Source organism: Leptidea sinapis, chromosome 3 (genome assembly GCF_905404315.1).
Source record: "Leptidea sinapis chromosome 3, ilLepSina1.1, whole genome shotgun sequence".
Classification (NCBI taxonomy): domain Eukaryota; kingdom Metazoa; phylum Arthropoda; class Insecta; order Lepidoptera; family Pieridae; genus Leptidea; species Leptidea sinapis.
Window position 1 is genome coordinate 5,991,137 of NC_066267.1, and position 12,478 is coordinate 6,003,614.

Here is a 12,478-nt window from a genome sequence, read left to right on the forward strand (position 1 = left end):
TGTTTGTTTTCCTCTCTTTTATAATAGATGATTCGATGGCATTGCAAAGTGTGTCATAAGCATTCTGTTTACTTATTTATCTTTTCAAGGTGTACTTTCAATATTTCGCAATCAATGTTGTTATGTTTGGTATTGTTTTTCACTTTAAATGGTCTTCTATTATTTTGTGAATTTACTAGGTTTGCTCGAATCATTCTATGGTTACTGTTAAAATTAATGTTGTTCACGACTCTACAATCTTTGAATAAACTACTCATATTAGTTAGAATGTAGTCGATTTCATTGTGATAATTGCCTCCTGGAGAGACCCATGTCCATCTATTTGTTTTCCCGTTTTATACATTGTGTAAAATACTTTTAAGTTATTCTCGTAAGCTAATTCAATTAGTTTTTCACCATTTCTTGTGCGCATTCCATAGCAGTAGGGTCCTAGAATAATTTCCTCACCGAGCCTGCTCTCTCCTATTCCTTTAGGGTTTTATTTAGTATTGCATAAAAGGAACCAATTTCCTCTCTACTTGATTGCTCTGTCGGTGAATAAATTTGAACTATTGACCACATTTATCTATTTATTGATATATTTAGTACTGCAATCCGTTCCGATATGCCAATTATTTGTTCAATATTTTTTTTTCAACTTTTTGTGTATCAAAAATCCAACGCCATATAGGCCTGGTGTTTCACCTTTATAATAAAATATGAAATCGCCATATTCCTCGATAGATTCCCCATATCGTCGAACCTCGCTAAGCCCAATGATTGTCCAGTTGATACGCGTCAGGGCCTGACTTAGTTCTTTAAGGCTTTCGTCAGCTTTCAAAGTTAATGCGTTATAAGTAGCAATATAATGAAGGTTTTTATCAGTTGGAAGGTAGTGGTCATCTTTACCCACGGGGACTAGCCGGCTTGGGTTGCTTACATTTTTATAAATTACGTCCTTTATTTTTTCATTTGTTTGTGTCCGGTTACTGTTATTTCTTAGTTTTTTGACTCGGAGAGAAATCCTTCTATTCCTTGACACATAATTAAACATGCTTTTTTATTAGTTTTGAGACAGGGTTACTTGGGAGTTTTGGCTTGATTTTCAGTGAATCACTTATGTCTCTTGTCCTCTTCACTTTAAAATCTGCCTTTGATTCCTTACAATGAGTTTGTCTAGCTTAATATATGCTGTTTTCCCCATTTCTCTTTCTTTTAGTAGTTGTGGTATTAGTTTTTGTCTTCTATTGAGTATTTCTTTTGAAAAATCCTCTTTTATGCATATCTTTGAACCTAATTCCCGTTTGCTTCTTAGTATTAAATTTATTTTCCACTCCATTGTAAAGCATACCAATAATGGGCGAGTATGGTTCCCTCTTTTCTTTCTCACAGATTAGTCTGTAGACGTTATTTATGTCATATTTGTGAATGTCTATTTTGTTGTCTATAGTTTTGTTTTCTATAATAGTTTTTATATTTTCAGTTTCCGACATATCTGGTCCAATCTCACTCACTCCAAAGAATATTAAATTATTTTTCCTTTTGAGGTTTTCCAAATACTCAATTTTCTTTTCCATATTTTCCATTTTATCTTTAAGGTTTTGTTTTCTTCCAAAATTACTGTAAACTTTTCTTCTGGGCTTTTTAAAACAAGTTCTGTTACTGACATTGTAATATCCTCAGTCTGTTGATCCATTTGCTCTTTCATTTTACAAAGTAGCAATGCCATTTGGGTTTCCATGATTAAGGGGAGATTTGTTGTAAATTAACGTGGTAATATTGGTAGCTACTTATGGCAACACTGATCGTATCAGTTATCAATGTTCGGTTAATACGTATTGACACTGACAGCTAACTGCCGCTGACAAATGTGAAACGTCTATTGATAAGTTAAGTTGACAGTGGGCGCATATTTTTCTTCATAATACCCTCTAAATTGTTATTTTAAAAATTGTTATTTTATAAAGAACTTACTTTTTTCCTAATAATTCTTGATTATTATATATTGAATGCTTGCGTAAGTATTTGAACTTGATGTAACAGTAACTTCACAGTGTATTTCTTAAGTAAAACAGTTTTTGAAAATTATTTATGACAGAGTGATAACACGCAATGTTTACGATGTTACACCGGACACTATATTATTATTAAACCAAGAATATGCAAGGTGTTAACTATATCGCTGACAACACTGTCAATACAGTGATAATTTTAAAGTTTTCCGTATGTCAAGCAGCCTTGCAAACAAACGCGGGAAACATATAAACCAATCATAGAGAAAATTTCTATTTGTAAACATTTTGCATATTCTTAGTTTATTATCATGTATAGCTTTATACCAAGATTATTTGTAAGGCCTTAATACTTGCATTGTAAACAACTATATCGATTGGCGATCACGTACTGGAAGACGAAATGTTGGTAGGCGCCCCACAAGATGGACCGACGATCTGGTCAAGATCGCCGGAATACGTTGGATTAGGGTAGCACAGGACCGATCATCGTGGAAATCTTTGGGGGAGGCCTTTGTCCAGCAGTGGACGTCTTTCGGCTGATGATGACGAATTAACTATTATGTAATAGTTAAGAAAATAAAGTCTTATTGTTATTATTATTATTACTTTAACAGTAGCAGAAGCTACTGACGTATACAAGATAGCGTGGACGGCCGCTTTCTCCCTCCTCAACTGTATGATCTGTCTGCTGGGGGCGTGGCGGTGCTTTGCCAACAACTACTTGCACTGGGCTGCAGCAGCCACTTGGATACTTCTCATTGCTCAAGGTAACCATTACACCGTCTATAGTTTTTTTCTTACTCCACTTACCCCGATACTCCTGGTGCGGGTCCACAGAATAAATAAATCTTTCTGTGTACTGTGGTGCGGGTCGTTGAATTTGATAGTCATTCTTCTTTCTAGCATTCATCTCAAAATATAACTACAATTTTCGTTATTTATGGATTTAAAATATGGTTTAGCTTATGTTTTACTAATAGCTATTAGTTACGGTGGGTTGGTTGTTCTTACATTTGCAGTATTCACTTACCGATGAGTAATTTATTTTCAATTGACTAGCTGGGTGTGCCACCGTCTATAGTAAATTATGACAAGGCCGAAGGTAAGATACCACGCTGATAGAAGCTACGACCCTCATTGGTCTTTAACAGTTGCCCTGGGTAAAACAGAACACCCAAAGAGATGAAAACAATAACCACAGTGATTCAAATCGAACACGACAACTACGCTCCACCGACGACGATCATCTGACGTCGGTCAAGAGTAGCTATAACAATGAAAACATAATATGATCGCGTTCAGCCTAGCGGTGATGAATTGCGGGTGAAATTGAAATGGGGATAAATTAGTGCGTTCAGTTATCAGTACTTCAGTGGCAGTGCGACGCTGACCGAGCGACTGAAAATACGCGCGTAACAATAATATGTATTCTAGCCTGTTCGAATATAATGTAGAAATTTATCCTTCAACTTGATGCTCTATAATAATTGAATCAACATGATATCTTCTCCGTCTTTTATTCCGTAATCGTGTGCTTAAGTAGTACGCACATCTTAAAGAGGTTAAAAATGGATTCATTTTCTTCGCAATTGTACACGCGTACAATATAGCATAGGTAGTTTGCTGTCAGCTGAGCACTAAACGCAACACGGTCAGAACGTACGGATATCTGCAGCGTTATATGAACTTACCGTAAAACGCACGTTTATAACAGCATATCCAAACTAAGAAAGGATGAAGTGTCGTATTTCAGATGGTTGAATTGAGTAACTAATTTGACCTTTTTTAATAATTTTGGTAAATAATAACATTTCAATTGCTACAAATAATATTCTTCCTTCGTGTTCCTATCCTATCTTTAAGCGTTCTGTGTTCGCATCCGTGTAGCGTGTGGATTAATGTTACTACTTCTAATGACTAAGTCGCATGTAACGCAATTTAATTAAATAAATAAATAAATAAATGAATGTAAGCGTATTTGAACATTATTGCCACAGAATAAGTTGTTAATTTGAATGAATTTTTTAATGTTACATGTATAAGTTAATGTACATAACTACATACGTTTATACAACGCCGCCTGGATATTGTTTGACGACCGTTTAATAGGCGATTGGGAGGCTAGTTGTTTACAGCACGTCAATGTTATGTATGTACGTCAATTTTTACTTTGTAAAAATATTTTTGATGGAAAAAAAGCCCGCTTTGTTTGTTGCGCCCATTCTTCTCAGGCCTAAGGCATTCTTTTTGGAATGGGTCGTAGTTTTTGACTTTCAATAAGCGATATTCTATTTTGAATTAAAATATTTGAATATGAATTTAAAAATGGCTGTAAGATCTTAATGACATGTTGTCTATTCCTTTTCAGGTTTAAGCGGTCAAGGAATAGGTTTCCACGCGCCAGAGAACCAAGTGTGGTACATGCTGTTCATCATTTTCGTTCCGTACGCGATGCTCCCTCTCTCACTCGGCTGGTGCATCGTAATTGGACTATTGTCGTCTCTATCGCACGTGCTGGCCACAGCTGTTGACATCAAAGACATCATGAACGCTAATCCTAAGGCAGTATGTAAAATTTATTTCATTTATTTAATAAAGAGATTACAATTAATAGTAAAACTCGTAACCTTGAATACCTATGTGTATTTACTAGCAAGATTTGCTCGCGATTATCACAGATTTTGGAAAGACCGCCTAAAAAGTACTGTTAGAGAATCTCTTTGGATTTATTTTAGGCAATTTTGCCTATATCGTAAGATTTTTGTGGCCACTACTGGAGAAAATATACAAATCAGAAAGGATCGACGGCAAAAATTTATGCCAATTACTAAATTTGGTCCTGAACTCTTCTGTGGTATCTCAAGGAGTCTTTTTAAAAAGATCTTTAAAACCTTTGCTTGCAAATAGTTGCAAGCAGGTTCAGAGTCTTATTAATAGTAATAACATTCTGAACCAGCATTCCTGGATGAACCCGCTTCGAAAAAATAACCTTCAATGAAAGGCTGAGCGGCAAACCTTACTCATTCTAACCAGAACACTAATGGGTCCCTGCAGACTAAATGAACACCTCTCAATCCTGGGCCTTTGGGGTTCGAGAGTTTGTAGATTCTGTAAACTGTTACAATATGAACTATTGCATTGGTGTAGTCTATTAATGCGTACCAAACGAAACATTTGGAAGGCCAATTTTTCAACTGCTTAAGGTACCTACGTCAGTCGACTGACAAAGATAATATATAACAATATACAAGAACAAAATTAATATAAGCAGCGAGGTATAGTCAATACCTATAGCTATATTGAATGAGACATACCAGACCATAAAACTAAGTCATACATAATCTTGATAATATGTATTTACAAGCTAGATTTTCTCACAATCTTCTGAGTTTTTGGAATGCCAAAATCTTCTTAGAAAAACTTCTAGGGTGAGAGGAGATTTAAATCTGCCCATATCCAATGCTGTATTGCCTATACTATAAGATTTAGTGGCAACTGCTAGAAAAAAGATTTTTTTTTTATGGAATAGGAGGACAAATGAGCGTACGGGTCACCTGGTGTTAAGTGATCACCGCCGCCCACATTCTCTTGCAACACCAGAGGAATCACAAGAGCGTTGCCGGCCTTTAAGGAAGGTGTACGCGCTTTTTTTGAAGGTCGTATCGTCCCGGAAACACCGCACAAGGAAGCTCATTCCACAGCTTAGTAGTATGAGGAAGAAAGCTTCTTGAAAACCGCACTGTGGAGGACCGCCACACATCCAGATGGTGGGGATGATATCCTATTTTGTGGCGTGTCGTGCAAAGGTGGAATGCTATTTAGATTTGACTGATATTAACAAAGATTTCCTTTCAAATACCAGGCAAAGTCATGTGGACTACGTCTCCTCTTGGCAAATGCATTGCTGTACAGCGCTGTTAACTTTTCGGGGATGTACGCAAAATACCTTGCCGACTGGGGACAGAGGAAGGCATTCCTGGAAACGCACCGATCTATGGTGACCAGACAGAGGACGAAGCGGGAAAGTGATCGACAGTGGAAGCTGTTTCAGAGTGGTATGTTTGAAAGTTTAGATATTGAAGAGTATTAATTACTGTATTGTTTATTCTAGTAGCCTTTTACATTAACTTAACTGTTGGTAAGTTATCAGTCCATGCTGTGTTGGAATACCAGAATTAAATGTCATTCATTTATACATTTTCAGCTCAATTTTGGACCATGGTTGACAAACGGGCAAAAGCTGCTTCCAGAGTTTAGTAGAGTTCACAGACAGTTTAATTATTTTTACTTATCATCGATACTTAGGATTTCTACCAGCGTGAGGCAAATTCTCACAGATGCCCTTCAAGCAGTTGTACAAACACTATTCGTGTATCGATGCTGTAGAATAAGCTTCCTTAATGAGCTCTTGCGATTCCTCTAGTGTTGCAAAAGAATGTGGGCAGCAGTGATCACTTAACATCACGTTCTCCTTGTTCATAAAAAAAGAAAAAACGGAATAATCATTAATAATCCTGTAGTTTTTATTTTGAATAATGTTATATCATTTTGAATAAAAATGGCGAAATCTTGATTTCGCCATTTTTAAAAAAACGCTAATAAATGGCTAAAACGTAAATACTATTTTATTTTTGCAGTTATACCAGATTTTCTCGCAAAGGAAATATCAAGCCACGTGTCTAAGGTAAAGGGAGAATTTCAAGAGCAACAGTTTAACAACCTCTACATTCAGAGACATGAAAATGTTTCCATACTCTATGCTGACATAAAAGGATTTACGGGTAAGTTATGATATTAACAGTCACCATTCCTCTATGGACGATCAACTCATGCAACATAATGAGATATTTTCTAAAATAGGATATAGAATTGTTTATTTCAATATTTCGCGTACCTGCTTAATAGCTATTAGCTATTTTAAGACATTTATTGTTCCCTAAAGCAATTCCACTTAAATGGAGCTTACAGGCTCCTGCCTGTAACATTCCTATGTTATAAGAAGTGGGCTACAAAATTGTCATCTTAAAGCGTACAAAATCAAAAATCAAAATCAAAACGTTTATTGAACTCATAACATTGATTTACAATGGCTTAAGTTCAGTCATACACTAAATTTCATAATAATAAATAAATAATATCAAACAGATAAAATTAAAATTAAACAAATCAAATAAGTAATATAAATAACATCAAACAATTAAAATCACATAAAACAAATCACACTTAAGTAGATCAATTCAATTCAATCTTGGATATTGTAATAGCCTTTGCTGCTTAATTTACTTTTTGTGAAGGCTTTGAATTTATTTATAGACATATTTGTTATATGTTTGGGGAGTTTATTATAGAAGCGAACACACTGACACCTAAAAGAATTACTGACTTTATGGAGTCTTGTGGCAGGCATATCAAGTCTACCCCTATTTCTAGTATTAATACTATGTAAGTCACTTAGTTTTGTGAACTTATTTTTATTCGTTTGTACAAACATCAAATTCTCGTAAATGTATTGTGAGGCCACTGTCATAATACCTATTTCTTTAAACTTATTCTTTAACGAAATTCTAGATCCCATGTTATAAATGACTCTAACGGCTCTCTTCTGCAGCACAAATATCGTATTGATCTCAGCAGCATTACCCCATAAAAGGATACCATAGCTCATAATGCTGTGGAAGTAACTAAAATATACTATTCTGGCCGTATCTATGTCAGTCAGTTCTCTAATCTTCTTAACCGCATATGCTGCAGAGCTCAATCTGTTTGCTAAGGCAGATTATATGGCCACCCCACTGAAGCTTCTCATCTAGAGTTATACCCAAGAACACTGTCTTATTTACAAGATCCAACATTTCTCCATTTAATTTAATATGTGTGTTAATCTTTTTTACATTTGGTAATATGCATTTTAAGCATTTCGTTTTCTTACCATTCATAAGAAGATTGTTTACTTTGAACCATTGTTCTACCTTAGAAATAGCATTATTTACATGTTCAATAGTAGTTGCATGTCGATTAACTTTAAATAATAGTGATGTATCAGCCGCAAACAATACTATATCATGTGTGTTCTTTATAAGATAGGGTAGGTCATTGATATAAACTAAAAACAAAAATGGTCCGAGAATTGAACCCTGCAGGACACATATTCCTAACACGGAGCCTGAAGACCTTACACTATTAACTTCAACATACTGTATCCTGTTATCCAAATATGAGATTAATAAATTTAATGCACTTCCTCTTATGTACAGTAAATACATAGTAATTAAAATAGGTTAAGTAGGTAAGAAAAGCTTATATAAATTTCTAATTTCTACTTCAAATTATAATATATTTTATAAAAATTATAATACGAGTGGATTGTTTTAAAGGACCATCGCCACCAACAGTTTTAAAGCTGACAACTAGGAAGTGGCACTAAGGGCTAAATTTCACTGGAAGTTTAATTTTTGGTAATTTTGTAACAGTGAGTCATGCAGTTGTTATGTGTTTAGAAACTATTATTAGTAATCGCCACCTCGCTCGCCACAGTGGTGTCTGAAACTAGACACCATACAGACACCAGAGTCATGACACGTCCGGGCTGGTCGCGCCACCATATTGGTTGCACCACCGTGGTGTCCGATGACATATAGCCCTAGGCGATATATAGGCGAGAGATCTATAGAGTACTTAGACTTGGCTCAGACTTTACTCACGTAAAACTTAGCTGAGTGTGATGTAACGAAAACTTCACTTTTCAATTGGGCTATCTTATAAGCTCAGCATAGTTTCAGCTGAGTAAATAACTATAAAAACGAAATCAAAGATCTATAGATCTCAGCCTCCTTTTTTTTATGAAAATAAGGAACGAGACGAGGCGGATGTTCAGCTGCTGGTAACTGATACGTCCTACCCATTACAATGCAGTGCCGCTCAGGATTCTTGAAAAACCCAAAAATTCTGAGCGGCACTACAAATTGTGCCTTGAGACATAAGATTTTAAATCTCATTTGCCCAGTAATTTCACTAGCAACGGCGCCCTTCAGACCGAAACATAGTAATGTTTACAGCTTCACGGCAGAAATAGGCACCGTTGTGGTACCCATAATCTAGCCGGCTTCCTGTGCAAAGGAGCCTCCTACAGGTATATCCTGACTGAAGTTTCTCTTTAAGTTGTTTTTTAAGATATCAAATATAACAAGTACCTAACTGACTGTAAAAAATCACCAAAAAAAAGCTTTTGCGCTTCGGCTGCAAGAAATCGATGTATAAGACATGTTATTATGCCATATATTAATTTCTATTTTAATGCGTCAATTATAAAAATGATAATTATTAATATGTCTGACTGAGAGTTTTTAGAAACATTCAAATTTTTTTCATAAACCCATTCTGATATGTCATGTGACATGCGGATTTTGATGATGCGTTCTATTTATTATCGGTAAATTATTATTTTAAGCAAATAGTTAATCATAATTCATCTTTATAGAGCTATCAAGTAAGTGCAGTGCCCAAGAGCTGGTGAAGTTGCTGAACGAACTTTTTGCTCGTTTCGACCGACTAGCTTCCGTGAGTATAATGTCAACATAGATAAAAGCTATGAAGATGCATAGAAAAATTCAGTTACTTCAGTTGGTACCGGGGCTGCTGTTTTGACTGTCGAAGACAGCAAACGTCGCAAAATGTCGGTTTCAGTGAGTTTTACATTCTTGTGCCGTTTGGTGTCGAGACACTTGGCCCGTGGGGCCCATAGGCGCGGATAATGTACAAAGTACTATCTACGCGCCTGAATAGGGCTACTGAAGACCCAAGCGCTGGCAGCTATTTCGGTCAACGGATCAGCCAGTTATCCCCGGTGGAAATGCTGCCAGTATTCTTGGTATACTTCCCCGTAATGATAGTTTTAATTAAATATAATCATAGGATTATAAATATATAAACATTGATTTGATTAAGTAATTACAGTAATTATGGCTTAAACTCTCCTCTACAGCTAATGTTAAAATTATATAATTGTATTTTTAATATAGATGAAAACACTGATATCTTCTTTTCAAACTTTCTTAATTTTAAAAAACAAATTTATATTGCTCTCCAAAATTTATAGATTTTAGATTTTAAAATATCACATGTATTTCTTATAGTAATGTTGTGCCTACCTATAATTTAAGTACATTTAAACTATTTTATTATATTTGTTTAATTCTTAGTGCATAAGTTAGTAAATTGTATTTAGTTGGTAAGCCTTTATAAATAAATAAATAAATAAATAAATAAATTAAATAAACAGAAAAATTGAAACTGAAATACATTATTTATCAATCTTGGTCCGACAGCACACGGTTAATGTGATTCAATTCCTATTATTTATTCAAAAAAAATGCTTATTTATACACATATATTTACATATATTTAACAAGAAAAATAAATATTCACTCTTTCGTAATGAGTTTGTAAATTGTAAACGTTTCACAAGAGGACTTTTTATGTAAACCAACAGTGCCTTCAAAATATAGCTGTTGCGTATCTGATGATTACATGATTTTATTGTTATACAAGACGTTCAAAAAGTGATCGAAAGTTTTGATTTACTTCTTTTCGTTTGTATGAAAGACAGATTTGCCCTGTACTTTCCCCGGGGCGTAAAAAGAATAGGGGAGTCCCAGGCCCATGGGTCGATAGAGGCGACTAAGGGCTTTTTAGAAGTGGGAGTCACGCTGCCGTCTTTTGACGTCTGCACAATCGGGCCAGACTCGTCCGGGTTAATTACCACACTCGCACAGAATACCGGCGTGAAATAGCGGCCTAGTGCCGCTGTGTTTCGCATAGGTTAGTGTCGAGGACCGGTGGCCATTCCCCCCCCTCCTCTCCACCCGAATATGACAGCGGATCTTCAAAAGATTTTACCCCAGGAGGGTACCGGCTCTACCAGAGTCGGAGAATCCCTCCCCAAGCACTCTAGCTCGGGCTGCCCTTAGTATTCTGGGGAGGGCACAGAACCGCGCATGACCAAGGACAAACGAGGCAGTAGCACCACGGCACCCCGCTCCACACTCAACGTGGACTTTTGCAATATCAGGGGAATTCACTCCAATTTAAACGCCGTCCACCACCACCTTGAGACGGCGCAGCCGGCCTTGTGTTTCCTTACGGAGACGCAGATATCTCGACCTAGCGATACGTCATATTTAACGTACCCCGGGTACAAAATTGAGCACAATTTTTTGCCTCATGCCGGGGTATGTGTATACGTAAGGGAGGATATCTGCTGTCGCCGTCTCGGCAATTTTGAGGGTAGGGACCTGTCCACTCTTTGGCTCCGCGTAGATTTAGAGAACCGCGGCCGCATCTATGCGTGTGTCTACAGGTACCATAGTGGTAACGCAGAAACCGATCATCTCATGGGCTGCGTTCAAGCGGCAGTTGAAGACGTGCTTGCAAAGATCACCTCCGCTGAAATCGTAGTCTTGGGTGATTTCAACGGGCACAATGCCGAATGGCTTGGATCACGTACCACAGACTACGCCTGCGCATCTGTGCATAATTTTGAATTGGCGTATGGTCTGTCCCAATTGGTTGAGTTGCCAACGCGGCTCCCGGATGTGGATTCTGCTGACTACACATCCCGATGGTTACCAGGTCTTTGTCGACGACCCTCTCGGAACGTCCGACCATTGCCTGGTCAGGAGTGTAGTGCCTATCCGACGCCAACATCGCAGACCACCAGCGACCCGCCGCGTTGCAATACAAGTCAGCAGATTGGGATAGGATGCGTTCCTTTTTTGCATTCTACCCTTGGGGCAGGATCTTCATGTCTTCTACCGCATTTATCACGGTGAGTGTTCCGAAGAGCTGTTTAACCTGATTAGGTTTAGGCTCTTCGGAACACTCAATAATCAACCTGCCGCCGAATTCCACCTTCGCACGAAACGCCACAAGTTAGTTTATCATCCTCACCATCTGGATGTGTGGCGGTCCTACACAGTGCAGTATTCAAGGAGCTTTCTTCCACGTACTACAAAGCTTCCGGGACGATACGACGTGGTTGCCTTCAAAAAAAGCGCGTACACCTTCCTTAAAGGCCGGCAACGCTCCTGTGATTCCTCTGGTGTTGCAAGACATTGTTGGTGGCGGTGATCACTTAACAACAGGTGACCCGCACGCTCGTTTGTCCTCCAATTCCATAAAAAAAGAAAAAAAAAAGATTTCCTTTTTTTGTGGAAGAGAGGACAAACGAACGTACAGGTCACCTAATGTTAAGTAATCAACACCAGAGGAATCACAGGAACGTTACCGGCGCTTAGGAAAAGTGTACGCCCTATCGTATCGTCCTGGAAACACCACACAAGGAAACTCATTCTACTGATTAGTTGTACGTGGAAGAAAGTTCTTTGAAACCGCACTGTGGAGGAACGACACACATCCAGATGGTGGGGATGATATTCTAATTGGTGGCGTGTCGTGCAATGGTTGCATTCGTCGGCAGTAATAAGGAC

The 12,478-nt window shown here is 37.4% G+C and overlaps 1 protein-coding gene across 1 annotated transcript in view; it reads left to right on the forward strand.

Annotated features, from left to right (window-relative positions):
- The window catches only part of LOC126979377 (adenylyl cyclase 78C-like), a 109,367-nt gene that overhangs the window by 75,508 nt on the left and 21,381 nt on the right, over nucleotides 1-12,478 (forward strand). The window contains exons 7-11 of the mRNA XM_050828631.1: nucleotides 2,609-2,761; nucleotides 4,363-4,559; nucleotides 5,857-6,049; nucleotides 6,632-6,775; nucleotides 9,472-9,551. Of these exons, the coding sequence (XP_050684588.1) occupies nucleotides 2,609-2,761; nucleotides 4,363-4,559; nucleotides 5,857-6,049; nucleotides 6,632-6,775; nucleotides 9,472-9,551 (767 nt within the window). The remainder of the gene's footprint in view (nucleotides 1-2,608; nucleotides 2,762-4,362; nucleotides 4,560-5,856; nucleotides 6,050-6,631; nucleotides 6,776-9,471; nucleotides 9,552-12,478) is intronic.